Genomic DNA, 26,266 nt, shown 5'->3' on the forward strand with positions numbered 1-26,266 from the left:
TATAAGCATGTGCATTTATATGTACATGAAAAGCTGAACCTTAAGGCTCAGTATCTGGGCCTCAATAACAGTAATTGGTTGTGTAAAGTGTTACTGCCCTAATAAAGCCAGGGATGATTAAAACCGAAATGACAGAACCCAGAATTGAACAATTATGTAGTCTTCAATAAACTATTCTTATACCTAAGGAAAGTTAGTTAGACAATTAGATGGATAGATAATAGTTATGTAATACTGCACTATTACAAATGGCAAATATTTTAGAAGTCTCAAAATTTTAAAATACTGTAGGAGTCATATTTGGTTGTTTTAATTAAAAGCACTATGAAAAAAATATGTAGTTTGCTAAAATCTCACTTAATATTGGACTTATTGTAAGTATAAATAAAGTTTATAGAAGTTAAATGTATATAAAGTACTTTTAAATCAAATAGCCACATCATTTAACAAAGGCACAATATGTTCAATAATACCATCCATGAGAGATCATTAGGTCAAATTATTAATGGATACATATGATACAGCACTGTTTTAAACAAACAAAATTACCAAATTGCATAAAAACCTATATATTGTTGAACTAGGATTATATGAAGTATAGGCAATATGTGCTTAAATATTTAGAATTATTTGATGCATTTTTCAATGTTTATCATAAAAGTTTGAAGCATTTTAGAAATCACATATTCCTATGGTATCTGAAGCTAGATCTCCATGTCACAAAACAAAGGAGATACTTGGTGTGTAGGATTCATTCATTTAACAAATATTTCTTAAAATGAATTGGTTACCTATTATAACAGGTTATTAAAGTAAATTTGAGCAGTGTAAATCAGTAAACCATATAGTGCAGACAGAAAGATTGACTCTAAAATTAACTTTTGGGTCTCAGTTATTCAGTTTAGTAGAATTGACAAATACCACCTTCACCGATGGATGTACATAGCTGGCTTAATCTTAGTATACAGATGTCAAAGTTGCTAGAGTTCCAGATAGGGCTTGTTAACATGCTGGAAATATAGATTAATAAAACAGAGCCACTACTTAATTTTGAATTTCAAAAATAAGTAATGTTTTCTTGAAATAAAATATAAATATACTGATAATAAAGTTTCATACTGATTTTTAAAAAATGCAATAGCATTAAAAACTTTATGTAAAAATATGGACAATCCATATTTTACAAATACAGTTGACCTTTAACAATGTGAGGGTTAGCAACACTGACCCCTGCACAGTCAAAAATCAGTGTATAACTTTTGACTTCTCCAAAACTCAGTTGTCCTTTGGTACCCATGGGGAATTGGTTCCAGGACCCCCTCGGATACCAAAATTCACAGATGCTCAAGTACTTTATATAAAACTAGAGGCCCGGTGCACGAAATTCGTGCATGGGTGCAGTCCCTAGGCCTGGCTGGTGATTGAAGCGTGAGCATCTGGCGTGGAGGGGCAGGTCCCAGCTGACCTCTGGGCCCTGGACAGCACCTGGGCCCCCATGTGCTCCCCTCTGCTTGAATCATCAGGCCCCTGTCCAGCTCCCCCAGTGTCTGGGAGCTAGGCAACAGCCCCACCCCCTGCTGATTGCCATCTGTGGGGAGACTGGCAGGGCAATTGGGCCCTGCTCACACCTGCCTTGGCCTGGCACAGCCTGTCTACCTGCTCCACAATCCCACTGTGGTTCTGCTCTCATCAGGGCCCATCAGGGCCAGCAGTGCCTCCACTGCCACCCACTGCCAGCACCACGTCACCAACACCCACTATGTTCCATGCCGCCCCCTGGTGGTCAGTGCATGTCGTAGCGAGCGGTCAAACTCCCAGGGGACAATTTGCATATTAGGCTTTTATTATATAGGATAGTGTAAATCAGCCCTTTGCAATCATAGATTCAACCAATCACTGATTGAAAATACTGTTTTTGATCCAAGGTTGGTTGAATCTGTGGGTGTGAAACCTGAGAATACATAGGGCCTACTATTATATACTTACTGAAAAAAATCCGCATATAAGTGGACCAGAGTAGTTCAAACCCATGTTGTTTAAGGGCCAACTGTACTGATTGCTTGCCAATTTTAGATAACATATATTTTATATCAGTACCATGTTCAACCCAATGGTTTTGGCTAACCACTATTTGGTTATGCCAAACACTTTTAGGATTCGATTTTAGAAAAATAGCCGAAACCAGTTTGGCTCAGTGGATAGAGCGTCGGCTTGCGGACTCAAGGGTCCCAGGTTCGATTCCGGTCAAAGGCATGTACCTTGGTTGTGGGCACATCCCCAGCAGGGGTGTGCAAGAGGCAGCTGATCGATGTTTCTCTCTCATCGGTGTTTCTAACTCTCTATCCCTCTCTCTTCCTCTCTGTAAAAAAATCAATGAAATATTAAAAAAAAAAAATAACCAAGGGTTTTCACCTTCATCATAACTACTTAAGTATACTTTACATAGTTGCTCTTTGAAATTTAGAATGCCCTTTTTATATACTGTTATAAATGTGGGTCGAGTCCCAAGCTAAGTTACAAAATATATGCAAAACTTGATCTACCTTAATGTACGAATAGCACGTAGTCAAGTTCTATGCTGTGGAAACCAAGGGCCAAGTAATTCAGGAAGGGAAGGGGAAAGAAAAACAAGGAAGGCATCTTCCTCTGGAGCCAGGACCAGCGTAGGTGAACCTAACAAGTAGCTCCCTTTGCCTTCACACCCTCCTAAACCGCCTTCTGTGTCCCTCTTGTGCCCTGGTGGAGTCCGTTCCCTCTGTCATCTCCCAATTCTTTGTGATATTCTGAATCTTCTGCACACGGGGCCCACCCAGGCCCGAGTGACCCAGGAACCACCCCGGGTTGCCCCTAAGCACCAACTCTGCCTATGCACACTCCGGTCAGCAGTCACCTTTCACCAGTGCCTGTTGGATCGGACAGAGGCCACGGGAAAGCAATCGGATCGAATGAAGCATCAAAATGTGCCTAGAGCCCTTCCAGCTGTATTACTTGCATCCCATTATTTATATCACTTGAAAAATAATGCTAAATATCACAAATCATTAAAAGGGGGACATTTTAAGATACTCACAATTTGGAGAGAGAAGGCCTCCCCCAAGATGGGAAAGCCCTTTACAGAAAGGGCAGGCTCCCAAAGCACACATCCTGTCCCAGTGCACTTCACTCACTGTCCACTTCTAAACCCGGTTATTTATATGCTCCAAGGCTTGTGAGGTTCCCCTCTGTGTAGCTCGGGGAGATGGGGGGGAGCGCTCTGCAGGTGGCTGGGCAAGGGGCTATTTAATGTTGGGAACTGCTTTAAATAATTTAGGGGAGTAAATTTGCATTCTTATTTACATCTGGTGCAGGATTAATTTGGAATTTGTTGTATTTCACTACACATACTGACTTCAGAGTTACAAGAGAAATTCTTTTGAGATGAAACCCAGCAGCAACAAGTTAGCCCCATGATATTGACACTTGACTTTCTCATTCTCATAGTCAAATATGTCGTAATTTTTTTTTTAGCTAGCTCATTTCAAACTCAATTTAAACTCTAAGTAGAGGCTTGAGTTGATGGCTTAGTGATGGAACATAAAAATTCTTTTGGAACAAAAAGTAAACTATACCAATGAACTTTATAGAATTTTTAAAAGCAGAGGAGATATTGACGCATGTGTAATATATGATCTTAGTCTCAGACACAGTAAGAAATGTTTCATCTCATCATGCATTGGGAACCTGCTCTAATAAAAATTTCCAGCATGTCTCATATGAGTGGCAGCTGGGAATTTTTAATTTTTTGAACATATATTTTTATTTATTTTGGAGAGGAAGGGAGAAGGAGAGAGAGATAGAAACATCAGTGATGAGAAAGAATCATTGATCAGCTGTCTCCTGCATGCCCCACACTGGGGATCAAGCCCACAACCCAGGTATGTGCCCTGACTGGGAATCGAATTCTGACCTCCTGGTTCAAAGGTTGATGCTCAACCACTAAGCCACAACAGAGTTTTTATATCAAGAGTTGTTAAAAGTACCTCTCCTCTATGTCTAAAAACTCTTATCAAAGGATTATCGATCAATGGACTGATTGATTGATTGTCAAAGTGGACTTTACTTCAGTAGCTCACAGGGGTCCTCCTCACCCCACATGAGAGAGGAGTCCTGATTGGGGTTGGATAGTCCATCTCAATTGTTGCCAGTTGCACCCAGCCCTGGGCAGGGGGAGGGACAGGTTTTGCCCAGCCCTCACCCCTAGGGAATGACTTTTAAGATACCAATGTTGGAATGTTAATTACCTGCAAGGGACTTGCCAGGGACCTGTTTTTAGGTACTGTAAAAGCTTTGAGAACATTGTCTTCATCTTCTGATACTGGAGTCATTAAAACGGAACTTGTAAGAATATTCTAAAAGGAAAGAGAATAATTTGAAATTCAAATGAAATTGGATAATATGAAAGCCAACACAATTCTGACACTACAGTGAGTAGACTGCTATGACATGATACACATTAGAGGGGGGAAATGCAGGTATCTGCCAGAAATTCTCTTCTCAATGAGCTAAAAGGAGAACTTAACTATGTACTAACCCTAATCCCACTGCGGCCAACACCAATAAGAAAAAATGCTAGGCATGACATAGGCACTCAGAAAACATCTGCTAAATGAATTATTAAATACATCTTTAAAAATGAAAGTTTTACTAATCTCTAGTGAGATTAAAGAACTAGTGAGATTAAGCTCAAGAACTGTTTATTTTATATATTGACACAAAAATATTTCAGAGGTACAAATTAGTGGCAGTATAATACAACGGTTAAAAGTATGTAATTTAAAACTAGACTTTCTGAGTTTTAACCCCGAACCCCACTTATTAGCTATATGATCTTGAGCAAGTGACTAAGCCTCCTGGTGCCTCAGTTTCTCAGCTGGTATAATGGAAATAATGTTACCAACCTTGTAAGGATGTTGAGAGAATTGAATGAGTTAATGTATCTAAAGCTCTTAGAATAGTACTTATCACATTGTACATATTGAAAAAACATTAGCAATTGTTACTAGCTTTGATTCATCATAAAGGACAATCATTTACAAATTAGAAACTTTAAAAAATGGTGGTAACTGGTGCTAAAAAAAAAGAAATGAGCCATCAAGCCATGAAAAGACACGAAGGAAACAAAAGTACATTATTAAGTGAAAGAAGCCAGTCTAAAAAGGCTACATATTGTATGATTCCAACTCTATGACATTCTGGAAAAGGCAAAACCATGGAGACAGTAAAAAGATCAGTTGGTTGCGAAGGGCTGAGGGGGAAGAAGGGATAAATAGGTGGAGCATAAAGGATTTTTAGTGAAACTACTCTGTGTGATACTATAATGGTGGATACATGTCATAAATTTATCTAAACCCATAAAATTTACAACACCAAGAGTGAGCCCTGATATCAACTATGGACTTCAGGTGATAACTGTAACAAATGTATCACTCTAGTGGGGGATGTTGATAATGAGGGAGACTGTGCATGTGTGGGGACAGTGTGTATATGGGAAATCTCTGTACCTTCAACTTTGCTGTGAGCCAAAAACTACTACAAAAAAATAAAATCTATTTTGAAAAATGGTGATAACCAAAGCAATCCAGTATAGGGTACAATAAAGGGCATTGACTATAGACACTATAACACTATGCCACAGGCTACATAGAACCAAACAGGTGACAACTTAACAAGGAAATACTACATTTAAAAGACAGATAAATAAATGAAAAGAAAATTTAAAAATTAACAATCTGTCTTCATGGAAAACACATATGTTCACACAGCAGATTTTTTAAATGGCAAGGACTTTCAAATCCTAAGAAAACAAATAATGACAAAGTCTGCAATGGAATAGAATCTATTTCCAATATATAAACAAAACCTCTACTTTATATTCAACATTAATAACTGTAAGAAAATACTCATGCAAGAGAATATTTCGCTGACGCATTGAGGAGTGCTGAAACCACAGTAGCCCACGTGCCACACACAGAATCCAGTGTGCACCAACATCTCATCACATGGATGTGTACTTACTGGCACATCTGCCACAGGTGATGCCTGTGTGAACAGCTGAGTATTCAGACTCTCCCCTTCCCAGTGGTTGGAGCAGAAGAAGTTTCCTGCTTTATCAGTTGGAGATTCCACCTAAAAGCAAACAGGAAGTGCTTTGTTGTTTCTAGAACCAGAATTTCCCAGGAAACAGTTCTACTCAAGAGTAAATTTCTGTAAAATGAATAGGGTCTGAGAGGCTCATGTATAGCATGGTAACTATAGTTGATGTCACTGTATTGTATAATTGAAATCTGCTAAGAAAGAAGAGTTGAAATTTTCTCACCTACAAGGGCAAATATGTAAGGCGATGGATGTGTTAATTAACTCAATGAGGGAGAATCCTTTCACAATGTATACATATATCAAATCCTCACGTTGTACACTTTAAACAATTTACAACTTTACTTGTCAATTACATCTCAATTAGGCTGAAAAAGAGTAAATGTCTAGCCAGTCTCCTAATCACTTATCCCTATATGAAAATAAATTCAAGAGGCACCGTATCTAAGCTGTTAGAAACGTTTCTTGCTACCAAGCTCAAGCTTTGATCCTTGCAATTTAGATTCCCTTTCTTTTACACCATGCATTAAAAATACTATTATTTTAATTTCAATTCTCCATGACATCTGAAAATTAAATATATATGTATCAATAATCTTTCTATCTATGTAGCCAGGGACAAAAATAAGTAAAAAGCTCCTTCCTTCTCATCCCTTTATTCTCTCCAGCATATTTTCTGTTCAAACATGAAGTAGATAGAAGTGGCTTGGCTTCCCAAATGACAGGCCACATGCCTGCAGTCTGACCGCAGCGCTGAACTGCCTCTGGCATGAAAACCTTGTAGGAAAAGTGGTATTGCTCCACAGTGATGATGCAGACTCGTCAATAAGGAACAAAGGGAACAGCATTCACAGCCTATTCCTTTCAAAGGATTGCAAACTTACCTCTTGTTTGATCTTCTTCAGTAAAGGTCCATTTCCTTGAAACTCGGTGACAATTCCAGATTCATCAGATTCCTGCTTGATCACATCCTGCAGGTCTTCTACTAGATGAGATGGTGTCTGAGGCTGAAGGGAAGAGTGGGCATGTTTGCATCAGAGGAAAAGTTCTGCCTGAACTAACAAACCAACTAACCCAAGAATTTTGCAAACACTTACTAGCATCTTCAGGGGGCCATATTTCATTTCTTGAGCTGCAAGTGCATGTTTAAATGGTGTAGGGGTTCTCGGAGAGCTTTCTAGGATTGACTTTTTGATAGCTGGAGTTCTGAAACTTTAGAAAGAAAACAAGTGTTGGCTCAATACACAGGAACATATGTCCCTCACACTGCTCTCCCTATTACACTTAATATTTTTCTACTGAATAAAAGACTCTGTTATTGATATGGAATTGGGTATGCTGATTAATCACACATGTATTGTTTAAAAAGAGATATTATGTACATCAATCATTCTGAAAATACATGTACTGCCTGCCCCTGGGTTTCTATAATGATCATAAGCATTGTGAAGATCTGATGTCATTTACAAATACATTTCACCTATTATTAAAACAGGGCCTACAGTAGAAAACATGTTAATATTTTAAACTGCTTATTATACTTGGAAATAATAAGATTAAAGGTTGATTATAACTCATATTGATGTTCTCTGCCATTTCTTTGAATTGGTTAAGCCTTTATTGAATATAAATGACTGCTTAATCATTCCTATAATTTATATATATAAAAGCCTAAGTGACTGAATAACCGAACAACTGGTTGACCAGTTGCTGTGATGTGCACTGAACACCAGGGGGCAGATGCTCAATGCAGGAGCTGCCCTGTGGTGGTCAGTGTGCTCCCACAGTCAACCTCCCACAGCTGGCCAACCTCCCGTGGCTGGCCATCCCCCCTCCCCCATTGGCCCCAATCACCAGCCAGGCCAAGGGACCCCACCCATGCACGAATTTGTGCACCGGGCCTCTAGTATCATATAATATTACTGGGGGTGTCAGAAGTAGTCTATATAAATTTCAAAAGAAAAAAATAAGATTAAAAAATATGAACTAAAAAGAACTATTCTCATTCTTATTCTGAAGTGTATAATCAAAGAGAAAAGGAGACTGAAAATGTTATTTTCAGTGAAGAAGAAAAGGCCTTATTGAACAAACAGAAAAACTGAATGGAAAAGTTATATAAAACTACCTTTGCATATATGGGAAAATTTGAGGTAAACTACAAAAATTAATTTAGTTTATCCTCCCACCATCTACCTCTGGATAGTTATAATAGGCCCAGGGCACATATTCAATGTGGAATATACATGATTAAATACATACAAGTGGATCCATAACATTATATACATTCAAATGGATCACAGTGTTGATGCCAGACACTGGGGACTATATTGAGACATTGGAGACTATATTCTCTTAAATAACTATAAGTAAATAAGATCAATAATTTTATTCTTGAACCAAGAACTTACATAGTATTTTCCTTTTGAGCTTTCACAGTCTGGTCTCTATGAAATGGTGTTGTAACAGTCAATTTGTGACCACTGAGAGGGGTGGCAGTTAAAGAAGGCATTTCCAAGTCTAAGTTTTCATGATTACTGGAAGTGTTTAAGAACTAAATATGGGAAGAAAAAAATTACTTCGATCAAACAGTCATTCTTTATTGAGCCAAATTTAAAAATCACACTGTGATAACAAGCAAATATGTTTTACTGACCCACAATATAAAATAATAAAGATGCTCACAACATGTAATGTTGGACAAGGCTATCATTTTATGCTAATTGAACACCAAGATTTGGAGTCTGATTTCCAAAAAAACAAAATCTAGGGTCAATGCTGGAAAAATTGCAAAATCCTAAGAAAATATTCTCAATAAATGACATTTGCCATTAAAGAAATAAGATGCACTCTTCATGAAGATTAAAAGTGTTACAGTGATTTGGGGAAAGTAATGATTGTTTTTCTTTTATACTCTGTTGTCTCTCTTTAATGATCATTGAGCCATTATTATAGAAGGCCTACATTAGGTGGAACATTTTTTAATAATAAGCTGTCTCTCTCAGAACATTAATGTTCTAGGACAGAGGTTGGCAAACTCATTAGTCAACAGAGTGGCAAACTGCGGCTCGCGAGCCGCAGTTTGCTGACCACTGTTCTAGGAAAGTAATAGGTGTTCCTCAAACAGTTCCAAGGTAAAATAAATTTGGGAAACACACATATCATAATCTCCTCCTGGACATTCACAATGCACATCAGTGTATTAAAATCAATCTTTAACTTAGTTTGAATCAGTGTTTCCCAAACTTATATACTTTGTATGCGGATGTTTTCCTGGAACATCTATCCAAATCTTGCAGAATGAATATTATCTAAAACACAATTTGGAAAATACAAGCAAAAAAGCAAGATAAATTGTTTTGGTGAGTGCATCATATTTGTTCATACTTAAAGCTGCTCTTAACACTCAACAGACCTAATTGGAAAAATGTTTTAAAGTGCCAAATTACCTATTATTTTCAATTATTTTAATAATTAAGAAGCCAAGTTTTTGAAAAGAATTATAATTTCCATGCCTTTAAAAAATACTATATGAAATAAGAATATCCATTGGCAAAAAACTATGCTAATAAAATCTTATGGCACAACTCAATATGCCATAATTGAGAAATTGAAATTAAAACATAAATTATTTTACTTAAGCATTTGTCCCTCATCTTCTTCCCAAACTTTTTCACTTAAAGATGAAATGGAACCTTTAAAATTTCTAGTTGCAACCCAAGCATAGTTTGCTTCCCTCCACCCCTGGGTCAGTGAATCACATAAGTGAACAAAGAGGCAGAAGGGAAGTGAAGGGAAGGGAGTGAAGGGAAGGGAGAAGAGAAAGGGATAGAAATGTTAAACTCTAGTAGTGGAGGAAATAATAGCACATCTCATGCAACTAACCATCTTTCAAATCACCCAAAAGAGAGAATTATGACAAAAATCATCAGTCAATGTACAGACAGCCTGAACTTTGGGAGGCAGTATGACTTAGCAACAGCAATGATTCAACAACGGAACGAAATCAGTGAGGGTAAAAATAATTAGTCATTTGTTCCAAAGGATTAGTTTCTAGATTATTACGGCTTGATTGTCTGTTGGAAATTAGTAACAGCTGCGCAGAAACTGTGCTCTACCTGCGAGGGGGAGAAGGACAGGCTTTTGACAGGGGACCGATTGGGAGTTGAACTGCTGACGTCAGCAAATATGAAGGACCTAGAGTCTCCAGTGGCTAAGGGGCTGGCCTGGCGCCGCTTTGTTCGAAGGATGACCAGTGGAATTGTGCTGTGCCTCGCAGGAGGTAGAGGCTTGAGCGGGCCAAGTGAACCCTCACTCAACGTGCGTTTACTAGGCTCTCTTGCGGGTCTAGTCACATTGCCCTCTCTTTGCTGGAGCTGTAGGGCTTTGCCTGCATGCTGTTGGCTAGGTGAAAATTCTGCTTCTTCAAAGAGTTCAAAATTGCTGAGGTCACACCATGATGAAGAATCCTGAAAAAATGTAGGAGGCGCAGAACTCTGAGACAGTGTGTGCGTGATATGTGCCATCACCTGAAACAGCACTGAGAAAGAGATGCTGAATGCAAAGGAAACACCTGCCAGGCCCCCTTGTTTAACATCTTCGGGATTAACAATTGTTCTGATACACTGCTGGTCCTACATGAGCGATGCAGGGACCTCTGGGTACTCTAGCATTTGCATGCAATCCAAAGCAAAAGGAAACCCTTTTCTAGATGGCACACTTGGCAATGTTTATCCCCTGTCTCATGGGGACTGATTGGAAGCTGAACTGCAATAAAGGCTTTTTCATCACTGGGAAACAGTGGGAATGAACGGAGTGTCTGCTTTTGAGGGGCTGAACCCAAGTCTGTTTCACTGAAGGTGGTTTGTCTCAGTGAACCAAATGAGACTGGTAATCAATAATCAATGTTTTGTGGAGAAAGCCATGCACCACCAATGAACTTATTACCACTTCAAATATATTGAAAGATTGCTTTAAGCTCTGAGCAAACATAATTCTGAATGTGCTGTCCAAAAGCAAGGCACAATTCTAGAGAAACACAAAGAAGGAAACAAATTAAAAAATAAAAGATAACTCAAACATCATTCCCATAAACCAAGCTCTACATTTACGTCATTAACTTCACTATTTAAAAAAAAATATGCATTTTGAAGGAAATGTGTGAAAAGCTAGCTTTTATCTGGGTAGCCTATGAAATCAGATCTTTGGGGGGAAAAAAACCCATACACACAAAAACTAAAATAATATTTTACCTTTACATTAATATATGTTAACTACATGATAGTTGCTCTAGAAAATGGCAATGATTTGAGAAATGGGTTTCCTCACGCCCCTTCTAAAAACATTAACATGCCTGAATAATCTACTTACAGAATCTATAAATTGAAGTGTTTCTGCAAATTCTAAGAGGTTCTTAACATTATCCAGAATGGCTCCTTGGTGGACGATCATGCACCTCGCAGGAGAGGCGCTTTCTTCAGGTAAGCAGCCAGGATCCACAGGCAGAGATGGCGTGGAGTGGTGCTCTTCCAAACAGGAAACAGGTGCACTGTCTCCATGAGGTCTGGTGTGGTCGGCGATGGTGGTGCTGTGCCACCCGGGGTAGCTGCATGTGTGGTTCTGTGTCTAAGGAGGGGGGTGGTGGCGGGGGAATAAAGAAAGAGCGGGGAGAAGAAAGGGAGAAGGAACTTAGCAATGAAGTTGCACAAGGTATCAGATGCTGTTGGAGGAAAGATAAAAGTAGTTGCATCATCCAGAACTTGCGCCTATAAAACAGTTGTCAAGATGTTTCCTTTTATCAATGCAAGACCCTGCTTTTTAATAGTGGTATAGTCTGTCATCTACACGATGACCTTAATTGTCATCCTTTTGTTAAAAATGCAAGCAGGGGGACTATGTTACAAAGCACGACTCTCACATGGAGTTAAAAAATCTATTAACATAATTTCCAATAGGACCATAAATGTTTGCTGTGAATTAAGAATTATCCTACTCTTTCTAACCTACATAAAGGCTGGAGAATGCAAGAGTTAGAGTTGCCTTTCTCAGCACATGTTCTTGTTGCTTCTACCCCCTTCTAATGCAAAGGATTGCACCGATGCAGAGAAGGGGTGCCAAATCAACGTGGTTAGGAAAGCAGAAGAGCAAATTAACAGAAGTCTCCTTTCAGCATGACCACGAAACAGGAGAAATTGCAAAACATTCAAGTTAAAAAGTGGTCGAACTAACATAAGCACATAATAATTGTATTATTTAACCAATAAAGCTTTTACTCCTAAGAATACCTACTCTGTATCACATCTCTTTTATTTACTTGGCTGGCTAACCACATATGTTACAAATTACAAGCTGCTTTCCCAGTTTGCTGCCCAATCACTAAAAAAGATGTCAACATTCAGTAATGGTTCGCACAGCTTTCACATATGCACACAAAAGAGAGCAGCCAATGTTATTCATGGAGAGAGTATATGCATCTTTTTCACATGTATACACTGAACATGCATCAAATCATGTATGAAGTAATAAAGTATGAAAATCTAGGTTAAGAAACATAATAAAGAAAGAATGAAATGAATAGGTATCATACAGATACAAAGCTTTGTACAAAATAGTTTCATTCATTTTATCTTTGATAGTCTTCGAATTGATTCCAGTCCTTCTAAAGAAAAAAAAAAAATCAACGATGACAATCACTAATAGATGCTGAGTTTCTATTGCAACATAAAAGGACTACTTCCAATTTAGTCAACATTCTTATACCAACTGGGTTTTACTACACAAAACTTCTCATGTTTAAATGTCACTAATGGATATATAGAGTCTTGACTATGTAATATTTAGGAGAGAAGGAAAAAGATACAGAAGAGCACTGGGGTAAAGCCACACTCCTCCCATTTCAGCCCACCGTGACATTCTTACTGGTAGTGCCTGCTGTCCTTTGAGCTCATTCTCAGTTGACATTAGGAGCAACTCTAATTCCTTTATTCGTTTTTCTTTCTCAGGGTCTTCATCATTATAGTGTCTCTGAAATTAAAAGTTAAGAAAGGAAAAAAAGAAAAGGGCCTGAATGGAAGCTGTAAACACACTGGTTGTGGCCTGTAGTCAAGAGGGAACACACAGCCCAAAGGACCTGGCTGTGAAACCAATACAAACCGAATTGGGCCACAGTTGAAATCTTTGTGAATGTTATGCTGGATGTAAGAGAGTGATGTGACATCTGAGGCTAAAGTGGATGCTGACTGGTGAGTTGTTTATAATATGAGAGAATCCGAGAATCCCTGAGCAAACTCACTCTAGAAGTGAAGACTGGTAGATGGCTGGCTGGAGCTCCCCCACCTCTCCACTTGTCCCTGCTTTTTTTACTTCAGTTGGTCAGGTGACAATATGTGTTTAGAAGAAAGAAATAAAGCATGTCTCAAAAATGGTGCCTTAAACAGCTAGTGAGTTTCTTCAGGAAATGACCTTAAAATGGTCTTACCTGAATGGCTGCAGCAGCAGGCTGTGGAACATTGACTATATTGACATGTAATGCGACAGGATATGGGACATGACTGGAGACCTAGACACAAAAAAAAGCAAAACAAAGGACGAATCATTCATGGTTACATATGCTTCAGGGCACTTGGCTTGCTCGAGGACTGAGAAAAAGAATAGTTCACTGATCAAATTCACTAAACATTAAACACACACACACACACACACACACACACACACACACACACAATCCTCTAATTTGAAATTTTAGCCAGGCTTTTAACAATGGCTAAATAGCTAAAGCAACATAGTGGAAAAAAAAAATTTAAGTGCTCATCATTGATCCCGACAGGAAGTATTCCTAAGAGAAAAATACATCTAAAATATATTCATAAATGCATGAAAGGAGTTTTGGTGGGAAAAACCTGATGACACTAGCTATTTATAAATAAAAGCATTTCTCTGGGGATAATATGAGTTTTAGTAAATAGCACAGAACTGAGACCTTTCTGGAAAGTCTGTAGTCAAATACATGTCAAAACTCTTCACAAATATGCTTTGCGTAGAATTTGCATATGAGCTCTGTATTCTTGGGTAAATTTCACTGTTTCTTATTGTTACTATAAAGATAAAAGCTTCTTGCTTTTTTTTCTCTTTATTCTTCTCTTTCCACCCACTAAGAATATTTCTTTCCCTAAGTATAAATATCATGAAATGAAAAAGGAATCACACTGATCCAAGAAGGATAAAAGGAGACACCAGAGAATAGTGTCACAAAACTGCTCCTGAGCCCTGGCTGGGTAGAGCATCGTCCCCATATGCCAAGATTGCTGGTTTGATCCCTAGTCAGGGCCATACAAGAATCAACCAATGACTGCATAAGTCAGTGGAAAACAAATCGATGTTCTCTTTTCTCTCTCTCTCCCTCTCCCTCTCTCTCTCTCTCTCTCTCTCTCTCTCTCTCTCTCTCTCTCTCTCTTCCTTTCTTTCTCTAAAATCAATAAATAAAAATTAAAAAAAAAACACAAAAAACATTGCTCCTGTCTTGGAGTATGAAGGTAAACACAGAATAAATAAATTAGGGCATTTCTGTTCCATCATAACCAAAATGGAACTTACAATTATCTGTTGAATTTCAATGTTGAACTATCTGCTCTTTAAATGTAATATTATGTTCACTTTCATTTTGGAAGACAAAAATATTTGACTACAGCTGCATCCCTATTTCCCCAGTCTTCTTCAGCAGGGCCTTGTTAAGTAAGTTTACATTCAAACACTAAACTCCAAATTAGATTAGAAGCAGCATCAGAATCTAACAACTTGGATTGTAGCCTACACTGTCTCTATGAGTTGTGTAACCATGGACAAATCATTTAATGCCCTTGTTCCCAGAACCATATCAGGAAGAACAATACCTATGCCATGATCCTGTTTATGAAAGCTCTCTGAAAAGTATGCAACTATAGGGTATTATTACCTGGAGCTAAAATAACCACCTCTCTTGTTAAACAAAATTCTCGGGAATGGCTTACATTTTGTGCTTCAGAAATGTGGTAATAGGAATAGTCATTGTTCACTGAGGGCTGTCCAGTTGGAGGAAGGTGAGCTGACGGTGGAGCATGAGCAAAGCCCATCAAATGACTGTTCTTCTGGAAACTTGCGGCCACCGTTGGCTGGCTAGCTTTGGAAGACTCCTGTAGATAACCTTCCTGCTCCACCTTCCGACGCATTGTAGAATTCCAGTGGTTCTTGATAGCATTATCAGTTCTGCACAGAAATATATCACATTCAAATTTCACAAACAAAAACTTCAATTCAGATTAGAGTTAATTGACAGAAAACTGTTCCTAACAGAGACCTTTTCTTTTGGTCCACTAATAGTGTCATTTCTTTTTAATCATTTCAGTCTTTTCTACCTCCTAAAATCATGCTTTCCCTATTACCTAATTTAAATTCCATACATTTCTCTTAATTACATAATATGGAGTTGTAGTTTTCTATAAATATTGAAATCCTTAAACCATTTTGTTTCCTTGACAAGAGTATTTTCAACACAACTACCTTTCATACCTATTCTGACTGGTATAAGACTGTAATACAACTTAAAGTTCCAGCTGTCCTAGAAAATTGCTCCTTTGATTTGGCTTAGTGGGGGCTACACAGACATCACAACAGGTCCTCAGTAAAGTTGGGTGAATGATAATGATGCTGCTGCCACCTCACTGTCCTCTCTTGATCGCCAATAGCACCAGCCAGACATTTTGAGTGAAAAAACTCCCATCTTTTGAAAACCATTTCAAATTGTTCTGGTAACCAGACAGAGGTGAGAATGGAAAACGGGATCCAGAAGGGAGAAATGCTAACTCCCAATGTATTTTCAAACTGCAAAGCATTTTTACTAAAGTGTTTCAATTCTTAGGAAAACAGTTTCTCAATTTTAAAAAACCGTTTTAAAAGCCTCCCTTTTACTATTTCGATGGGGGTGGGGAATGTATGCTAAAGAAAGAGGAAGTTCAATCGCCCCTTAAATTTTTAGAAGAATCAACAGCATATCCTCTCAGACCATATGGGAGAAAAGGCGTCCTTTTATCAACCTCCTGAATTCTCCAAGCTTCCACTGAATCACAAGGGAGGAAATGCTTTGGAACATCACAAGAGAACACCAGATAAACCATCAGAGCCATGGCCTTCTTTGAAATGACCCTTCTTCCACTTTTGAATTATAAAGCTCAAGAACAAAAATATTTAAAATATCTTGTCTTACATATTTTTATGTAAGCTTCCCCTCCCCCCCAAAAATTATCTGTTATAATTGTTTAAATAGGGGAAGGGGCAAAAAATGAGCTTCCATACATTTCCCTTATAATGAGATCATTTTTGTGCCTCTTTCATTAGAAAGAAAGGATAACACTGACATTATTTAAAAACCTGGAAGCAGTATGATAATTCTGTAACTATACTATTTCTTTCTTTAAAAGAGAAAAATTAAGCCTAGTGGTATAATGAAATGCTGGTATCAGGAAAATGATAGGGAGGTCCTTCTGGTCACTTAGCAGCTATGTGAACTTAGAGCAGGGACAAACTGTTAAGCTCAGTTTCCTTCTGTATGTTTAGATTTTTGTAGTTTACAATGTGCTTTGACATGTATTTTACTTGACACTTATACTTGCCCTGTGAAGAAAGTTATTACTCATTTTAAATATGGGGAAAGTGAAGCTGAGGAAAGTTCAATGACTTGGCTCAAGGCTCACTGTTGGGTGGATTCTGGAAGTACTCAACCAGATAAACTCTAAGATCTCCTCCGGTTCTAAAAGCTATGGGTCTGGTTTAATGAATGAAACACGATCGATGGAATGTAATTCACTCACCATACATTTAAAACAGACTGTTCAATAACCACTCCCCCATTCCTCCCAATCAATATATTTTTTGACATATTATTACCGTCCAGGCAGTAGTTTTGCGATTTCTGCCCATCTGTTCCCCAGTCTCTTGTGTGCCTGGTAAATAATTCTGTCTTCCTCTTCTGTCCAGGAGGTTTTCTTAACTTCTGGATTCAAGTGGTTATGCCACCTCTCCCTACATTGTTTTCCAATTCTCCCCTTTAAGTGCTTGGCAATAACAGACCAACGTTTCGGACCGTATTTCTGTACAAGCTCTATCACCTTCAGATAAACACACAAAAATAACCTATGTTTTAATGTTATGTAATGAGTCAGTGTAATCATTCTGTTACAAGATCTTTAGAAAATTTCTAAAAACCTGCTTTCATTCATATAAATATGGAAATAGAATTCCTCTGCTTCCCGTTTGCACACTTTACCTGTTTCTTCAAGTTGGGAAATATTCAAGGAAGTAGTTTGGGGAATATTCTTAATTATGATTCATATAACAATGAAGAAGGAACTTACTCTCTGATCTTCTTCTTTGGTCCAGGGACCCTTGATGAGCTCAGGGTTTAGTACTTTCTGCCATCGATGCTGGCACTGCACATCTGTTCGATTCTAGACAAATAAGACAAAGTATGCATTGTCATATAGATATGATGTGATAAGTGCACACTAACATTTTGTTATAACATGAATCATACATAGATAATATACAGTGACAATGATCAAGAACATTCTAGGGCATGTTTGGAGAGCCCACCTATCCCTCATTACTGACAGCTAAAGAACATATCAAAGTTGCATCTAAAATGATAAGTTCTTCCTCCTGAGGGCAACAGTCCTGCCATGTGAACAAAAGGAGCATCATATTGAGTGTATGGCTGTGAATTTAACTTAACCTTAACCTCAGTCTGTTGCATGTGAAAGTACCTAGGACTAAGACTAAGCCTGTTAGGGATTCCATATTAAGGTCAAGCTTTTATGGAAACCCACTCTGGTGACTCCCATTCAAACTAAGAGATGTGCTTCAATTTAGGGCCACCAGTGTTACTATTCTGAACAAAGATGAATAAAGATAGGCCCTACCTTATAAGAGCTTGTAATCTTATAAGAAGGAAAAGACAAATACGTAATGAATAGAAGGCAGAATTTGATTCATATGCAAGAAGAAATCAAAGCAAAATGATATTGGGGTGGGAAAAGAAACCTCTTTAGAAGGAGAAACGATGTTTCCTTAGGAGGAGACCGGAAAAGCTCTTGTTATGGACTTTGAAGGACATGAAGTAACTATGCAAAACACTCTAGGACGTGGCATCACCAGGGACAAAGGCCCAGAGGAGGGAAGGCAGACCTGAATTCAACTAAATCTGCTTGCAGAGAGGAAGTCAGAAACAGAACTGGAGCTGAATGTTGGGGCCATATGGGAGGACCCTGTGTGCCAGGTCCAGACAGTGCACTTAATTTGTGAAACGAGGTCACTGTTGTTGGTTTTGAAAAGATAAGGTACAGCTGCATTTTAGGAAGCTCCCTCTGCTAAAGGATAAAAAAGTGGAAAGCTCTAAGTAGGGAAGCCAGTTAGGAAGCCACGGTAATCATCTATAGAAGAGGGAAGGGAGAATAGTGAGGAGAATTAAAAGACCAATGACAAAGGAATTCCAGAACCCTTAGTCACTACTTAGGTGTAGGGGATGGGGAGGGAAACAAGATGAGGCATTTCTCCCCCAACTTCTTATATATAGCAAATAAGTAATGTCTTAACATACTCTTCCAAAATATCTTACTTAAATCTTTGGGAGATTTCCTTTTACAGAAAGAAAAAATTACTAACTTACCGGGAGATAATTGGCTATAACTTTCCAGTCATCTGTTCCATTCTGTTCCACCAACTTCTTTAGTTTTTCATCCTAAGACATTTAAAGGTAATCCAAGGACATCAGTCATTTATTGTAAAACTCTATTCAAGTTAGAGTAAAGGGGAATCAATTCAATAACCTAATTCACACACACACACAAAAATCTCTCAAAATATCCAAATACAACAGATAATTAATGTGACATACTGATTTAGAGCATAGATTTATTTAGAGTCAGAGAGACCAAAGACTGAACCTTGACTCAGATATTAATTAGTTGTATAAGCTTGATCATTTTGCTTTTCTGGGCCTTAGTATTGTCATCTATATAATGGGAATGCTGATGTCAGCAGGGTTATTTGGGGATCACATGAAGTAACTATGCAAAACATTTAGCATAATACCTGGCTAATTGAATGTTTAAAACATGGTAACTATTAAAAGTTTTACTCTGTGGGGGGAAAAAAAGAACTCCAATGTTAGATTCAAGACATTTAACTAGACATGGCAATGGATAGGATCTCAAGTAAGAACTAGCTCAACCACCATCCTAACATTTAGTTATTTTAACCTCTTACAAATAAAAAAATGGAAGATAGCTTTTCTTAATTAAACTTAAAGGTATGTATGATGTAAGAAAAGTCATTTAGTTTTTGTATCAAGATATGCATAATTTAAACTTATTAGAATACAGAACTTAATAGAACAAACTTGTTAGAACACAGAAGACACCAAAGATCAGGGGAAAATCTTTCAGTTCACTCTTTCTAAACATGATCTACCAAGTGAAAGAGAACCCTCACATTTTTGCACAGGTAACTTCACACACAATGTGGATCCCTGGTATGACACAGACATGGGAATTAGGAAACCGGTGTTAACAATAGAACTTCGATATGTCTAAGAACCATCTACGTCAAAATCTCCATAAGTAAATTATGTATTTCCTATGGACCTTACTGGAAATCCTGCCTGCCTAATAAGAGGAGCTCTGGTTTATGTGAAGCAGGGTGGAATGAAACTGCAGAAAAGCCAATACTATTAATTCTAACATAAAATCTTTAAAAAAAATCAATTGTAAAATTTTTGAAACTTCAAAGAAAAAGCAACTTTTCCTATACATTAATAATTTTCTCCTTAAATATTTTTTCATTCCTACAAAAATCAAGCTTTCGATAAGCTATCAGAAAAAGGTAAGCAGATATATCTCCTTCCATTATTGATTGCTTTTTAAAAAATCTTTATTGTTGAAAGTATTGCAGATGTCCCCTTTTCTCTCCCCCAGCTCCGTTGACCCCCTCCACTCCACTCCAAGCCCTTCCTCAGGCCTTCTCTGCACTATTGTTTGTCCATGGGCCATGCATATATGCATATAATTATTTAGTTAATCTCTCTCCACCCACTCCTCCCAAAATAAGTCAGTCTGTTGCATGTTTCAATGTCTCTGGATCTGTTTTATTCATTAATTTATTTTCTTCATTAGATTCCACATATAAGTGAGATCAAGTGATACTTGTCTTTCTCTGACTGGCTTATTATGCTTACTATAATCGTCTCCAGGTTCCTCCATGCTGTCTCAAAGGGTAAGAGATCCTTCTTTTTTTATAGCTGCATAGTATTCCATTGGGTAAATGTACCACAGTTTTTTTAATCCATTCATCTACTGATGGGCATTTGAGCTATTTCCAGATCTTAGCTATTGTAAATAATGCTGCTATGAACAAAGGGGTGCATATATTCTTTCTGCTATGAACACACAGGTGCATATATTCTTTCAGGCTTCTTAGGAGAATCTTTCAGATTCCTAGCAGTGGGATCACTGGGTCAAATGGTAGTTTATTGACTGTTTTTTGAACAGATCTCCATGTATATGGCTCTGTGAAATACTAGAGATTATATTTCAAGAATGTTAAGTGAATTCATTAAAACAAGTTCTATGAGGTCTTTTTTACTCTTTTGTTTGTTTTGTTTTTGGAAATAGCAATTCATCTATTTGTTCAGGGAACATTTGCTAATAGTCCACTTTGTGTTAAGCACTTCTGGGTTCAAGGACCACAAAAATGAACAGATGTGTAGCCCTGCCCTCAGTAGACTTTCCGCCTCCTGGAAGAGGCATATATGTTACAGCAATAATAAGAACATGTGTCCAATGATTGCAGGATGCATCCTGGGAAAGTGAAGGATGTCTTTGAAAAAGAGGTGATATCTTCACAGGTAATGAAGAAGTAGTAAGAAGTTGTGGAGCAAAAGGGTAAGAACAGGATAGGCAGCAGGAAGCACAGATGAAACAAATTAAGAGGACATTCAAAGAACTACGAAAGGGCTGGATATTGATGGTATAGTGCACATATGGGGAGCGGTGAGAGGTAAGTATGAGTATGCTGCACATGCAGGCTAGGATACAATTTCAAAGAGCCTGACAATGAGTTTGAGCACCTGTAGTTTAGCTGAAATTTTGTTTTTAATAAATTAATACATTCTAGGTTTTCCTCCCCAGGTTTTAATAACATGATTAGTTACCTCTTCCCTGGTCCACCTAGTTTTCCCCAAGTGACGCTTTCCAGACTTGGGAAGCAGCCCATCATAGTCATGGTCACACATCTCAATGTCTTCATCATCCTCATCACTACTGTATATGCTGCAGAAATAAAAAATGGGCAGATGTAGACTGAAACAAGAAGGTTTAAATTATTGGATTACAAAATTCCACAAAAACTCAACAATCTTTTCAAAGGTTAAGATGATAAAACTTTGAAAACTTGCACAAGATTGTTTTCTGCATTCTGTTGCTCTAGTATTGGAAACTGGTTCTGCTGTTATTGGTCTCCACAGATACAGCAAAGGACCTGGCACTTGCTTACTGCTCTGCATGTTTAAACCTGCTGTTACTGTTAGACCAGTGACAAGTTACACACTTGGCAGGCAACCTTCCAACCAATGAAGGTTTAAGTTTAAAACTTAATATTAAGGACAATAAAAGGTACGAGAGCCCATATCCTTTATGTAAGTTTACACTCAATATCTTCGGCATACATCACAATATTTAAACAATATTTCCCAAATACAATAAATAACTCAGTTATGTTGTTCCAATGGGACTAGTGTTTTATTAAGAGAAAAACATTCAGGAAGTAATATACCCAACAATATAACTATAGTCATTCCTTCAAGATTAGAAGACTAAGAGAATCCAAGAGGAAAGGATTTATAAAAAAAAAAAAACCCGAGGAAGAATAAAACATTCAAGTGATCTCCTTTGTAAATAACATTAATATCAAACACTTCAAAACTCTAGGCCAGGTGATCCAACTTGTGGCCACATTTACAATACTCAGTTTCCAGAGTGACTAAGTGTATAATTAGGCCACCTGATAGTCAGAATCTTACTTACTCTTTTTTTCAAAAATCTCTGACTGAATGGTATCTGAAATATCTTAAAATGCACCTAATTCAAAACTAAGGAATTCCCCCAGATGGGTTTAAAAAGAACCCATTACTCTTTTTAAAAGAGCCTTTTCTTTTACCTACTTGACCCAAACTATGAATTTTGATGACTTTTGAAGTTACTCTATACTTAATGTTTATTAATCATAATCTGAATAGATGAGAGTAATTTTTCAGTCACAGTTTATTTTTACTTATAATTTTTACTTATGAAATTAAGATATGAAGAAAAAATGTACTAACTGAAGAACTTCAATAAAATTTATTATTGTAACACTGAGACTAATAAAATAATGATATAAAGCAATATCATAATGTAACTTATTCTTTTTAAAAAGAAAGTTTACATTCATATTAGATATGCCTTCCCAAACTATTTTATAAGTATATATTACCCACCCTTTATAAATCAAACAAAAGTGCTTACCAAAAATCCTAAATTTGAGGTTCTTATAATTTAAAACTATTATTTGGGGCAACAACCTGAAGATCCAGGATGCATGGTGACAAGCAGGATGTGATCCAAAAGTAAAAGCCATCACACACACAAAAAGGACATTAAACTGTACTTATAATCTATAACCATTTCTTTCATTTAGTGTCTATCCCTCAAGGAAGAGCCTGAAGTTCTGCAGTGTCAACAATAGGTTCTTAACTTCTGATTAATAATTACAATAGTTTCCCTTAATAAAAAAAAAAATACAAGCATCATAAGTGAAACCATGATTAGAAGCCCAGAGCTGTAGGTCAGCATCTTTTGAAAGATTCACAGGGAACTCCTTGGAAATCCCCCAAATGAAGTGTCACCCTTGTGAAATATCCGGGATTCCAAGAAAATCAGAGTCATCTGAAAGTGACCCATAGATTCAACTCAATTTAACTTTTTAGGTTTGGCGAGATCTGGAGATTACATTTTCAGAACTTCTCTCTTAAAACAGCTCAACTCCCAGAAACAAGCAACATACTCAGCCACCCATAGGGGGCAGCCAACATCAGTTGAGAGAGAACAGGCATCAAATAGGACTAGGATTCTGGAGGCAAAGGTGCCAGTCCTAGTTCTGCCTCCACCTAGCTGCACGACTTGGACAAATCACTTCCCCTCTCTCTCTCTCAGGACCTCAGTTCCTTGCGTCTACCTAAAGGGCTTGGATTCTATTTTTTTCTAAGGTACTTTCCAGTGCTAATAAATAATGGTTCCATGACTTCCGTGCCTCTTAAAAATTAAGCACAGAAGCAGAGATGTGCTAAAGCAACGTTCTGGGGGAAACGTGGCGTGTGACTTCCGCAGGTCCTGAAGGAGCCGTGAGGGGAGCAGGGCGAGCCCAGGGCTGCTCGCACGCTCCTGGGTGCATCGGGAGATGAGGCACGGGGGGGGCTCGCCTTTGAGATTTGCATGTGATTTCCTTGCTCCGAGTTGTCCGGGTCGCCCAAGTAGCGTGATTAATTTCTACTAAGGGCCTGAAATAACTTTTCCTTCATCTGTACTGACAAGATCTCAGACCCAACAGTCAGAGAGCTTTCAAAGGCTGATTTCAGGCGTGATGCACTCGACTCCCCCACCTGCTAGACCTGGTGTGGTTACAAGAGTACAACTATGAATATTACATTCTGTCAAGGAAACAAACCGTGCAAAGAAACGAAAAAAGAACAGAGGTGTTGGGGGTTGGGAAGAGGGAGGGGAGCGGGAGGAAGTGTCTTGTGGCCGCTACTGTGATTCTAGAAATGGGGTTCAGACTCATTTCGCTGACCTGGTTAATAATCCCTGCCCCGTTGACGCCGGCCTTGCAAGAAACGGCTTCGGGCCCGCAGCCGGGTTTCTCTTCCCCCCCGTGAGGCAGGTTCAAGGCTCCCGCCCCTCCAGGCCGCCTCCCCCCCCTCCGCTACCTGGGAGCCGCGGGGAACCAGAGGCCCCGCCCCGCCCCGCCGGGACAATCTAGGGCTCCCCGCGCGGAGCGTCCACCCAGCCTCCTCCCAGCACCCCTTCCCAGCCCTCCGCCACTTCCTCCCAGTTTCTGCTCTCAGAAAAAAAACACAAAAAAACACAGGCGACCTTGGCTCTCTACTGTTCAGTCCCCAAAGCGAAGGTGAAACCACCTAAGGAGCAGAACCCTCGCCCCGCTCTGGCGCAGGGAGTCGGCCCCCACCCCCCAAGTCGCCTCCCTTTTCCTCCGGCGCCCAGCCACGCTTCGGCGCTGCTCCCCACCCGCCCAGACAGGGTCCGAGGGTGCTGCTGCAGGGCCCACACCCACGCTCTCTGCAACTTCCCAGTGCTGCGCGGGGACCGGCAAGAGCCGGTTCAAAGACAAATTAAGTACAAGAAAATCAAACAACCCGGAGGGAAAAGGGGTTGGGTTTGCTTTGCCTTCAGGAACTTTGCCCCAGACCTCTTCGCTGGGGTCCGTCCGGTCACCCCTCCTCCGCCCCGGGCGACCCAAGGCGGCGGGAGCCCTGTGCGGGGAGGAGCCGGCGACCTCGGCCGCATCCACGTGTGCGCGCCTCGCCAGGAACCTCTGGCCCAGGGCGAGAGCCCTCGGGGATTGCGTCCCGGTTGCGCGGCAGCGCCGTGGGTGCTGCCCGACTCCGTCCCTTTCCGTTGAGTGGCAACGCCGCCGGCCGCCGGGCTAGCCCCGAACCCGGCCGCTCTTAGTGGGCTCCCGCGCGTCCAGTCCGGGAAGTCCGGGGACGGGTGGGAGCCAGAGCGCCAGCAACTGACAGTTCGGACCCGTGCGTTCCTTCCTCCCGCTCCGTTCCCTGGTGCCCTCCGTCTGGCCAAAACCTAAGGGGACTTCACCCATCCGCCCCAAGCGCGGTGACATGTGCGGCGCCGGCGCGTGTGAAATGCTGGCATTAAGAATAATAACTTTCCCAGAGAATAATGATTAGAACCTTCAAAGCCAGGGCTTAAACCAATTTTGCAAATGTGGAGACTCATTCCCTCCCCGAAAATATATTTTTTTTCCCCCAGCCGCCTGTCAGCTGACGCTCTTCTTAGACTCCGTAAAGAATGAATGAAATTTAAATGAACTACCTGCAGCTACCACACAATCCGGCATTTTCCCTATATCTGCCATATGCTCGGCATTTCCAAGTCCAAACAAATCGTCATGCATCCAGCAATTAGGCTGCGACTCCCTCGCCGACAGCCGCGGCATCCAGCCAGGGACCTAAGTGGGCTCCCAGGGGCGGGTGGGCGCCGCTCATGCCCCCGCAGGAACGTGCAGCTTTTTCTCCCCTACAGAGAAATGCAACTTGCAAAACGAGCCGCAGGGAGTGCTTCCCGACGTCCTGACACGTTTCCTGCACCGACTCTCCCATTCATCAGTCTTCCCAGCGGCTTCTGCTGCGGAGGCAGAGGTCCTGAGTGCTCGCAGGGTCTGACAGCCCCGCACCAGATCTGGGATCGAATTCCCACCTGCTCTCCGGGAGCCTCGCGCCCCGCGCGCCCCCACCCGCGGCCGCCCTCTCGGGCTCCCCGTTACCTGTGCCGGGGTCTCCGGGCCATGGCGCGGCGGGCGCGGGGCTCCGCCGGGAGCCGCGGGGACCGCAAAGGGGCTGCAGCCTCCCGCTGCCCGCCGCCTGCCTGCGTCCCTCCCCGGCGGCGCCGCGGCGTTCCGCACGGCCGGGGCGAAGTTTCTCAGGAGCAAGAGGAGGAGGAGGAGGTCGCGGAGGAGGAGGAGAAGGAGGAGGAGGAAACAGGTTGATATTAAAGTGTAAACTCTGTAAACAGAGATGCCATCAAACAAAGAGCCTTGGACACTCCCCCTCCCGCCAAATCTGGCGCCCCTGCAGTGCGCACGCGCCCTGCCCGCCGCCTCCACGGTCGCCTTGGCTGCCGCCCGCCGGGCAGCGGAGCTGGCCCGACCGCCGCTCCTCTCGGGCTCCCGCGCCGCCGCGCTGCGCCTGGCGCGCCCCGAGGCCCGGGCGGCGCGCGGGCGGGGAGCCCAGGACCAGGGAGGGGTGGCCGGGGGCTGCGGCGGC

At 40.3% G+C, this 26,266-nt stretch overlaps 1 protein-coding gene across 2 annotated transcripts in view; it reads right to left on the reverse strand.

Moving 5' to 3' along the window:
- The window catches only part of MYB (MYB proto-oncogene, transcription factor), a 35,903-nt gene extending 9,933 nt beyond the window's left edge, over positions 1 to 25,970 (reverse strand). Inside the window, exons 1-15 of one of the 2 annotated variants that reach the window (XM_008162110.3) lie at positions 25,768 to 25,970; positions 21,365 to 21,482; positions 18,824 to 18,895; positions 17,514 to 17,606; positions 17,047 to 17,267; positions 15,135 to 15,369; positions 13,607 to 13,687; positions 13,048 to 13,152; positions 11,500 to 11,754; positions 10,248 to 10,598; positions 8,541 to 8,683; positions 7,230 to 7,344; positions 7,017 to 7,139; positions 6,055 to 6,165; positions 4,281 to 4,388 (exon numbers count right to left, since the gene is read on the reverse strand). In XM_008162110.3, coding sequence (XP_008160332.2) covers positions 4,281 to 4,388; positions 6,055 to 6,165; positions 7,017 to 7,139; positions 7,230 to 7,344; positions 8,541 to 8,683; positions 10,248 to 10,598; positions 11,500 to 11,754; positions 13,048 to 13,152; positions 13,607 to 13,687; positions 15,135 to 15,369; positions 17,047 to 17,267; positions 17,514 to 17,606; positions 18,824 to 18,895; positions 21,365 to 21,482; positions 25,768 to 25,790 — 2,154 coding nt within the window. In that variant the 5' untranslated portion in view covers positions 25,791 to 25,970. The remainder of the gene's footprint in view (positions 1 to 4,280; positions 4,389 to 6,054; positions 6,166 to 7,016; positions 7,140 to 7,229; positions 7,345 to 8,540; positions 8,684 to 10,247; positions 10,599 to 11,499; positions 11,755 to 13,047; positions 13,153 to 13,606; positions 13,688 to 15,134; positions 15,370 to 17,046; positions 17,268 to 17,513; positions 17,607 to 18,823; positions 18,896 to 21,364; positions 21,483 to 25,767) is intronic. The other variant, XM_008162136.3, reaches the window with a different exon arrangement.
- Positions 25,971 to 26,266: the final 296 nt, after the last annotated feature.

Source organism: Eptesicus fuscus, chromosome 10 (genome assembly GCF_027574615.1).
Source record: "Eptesicus fuscus isolate TK198812 chromosome 10, DD_ASM_mEF_20220401, whole genome shotgun sequence".
NCBI lineage: Eukaryota > Metazoa > Chordata > Mammalia > Chiroptera > Vespertilionidae > Eptesicus > Eptesicus fuscus.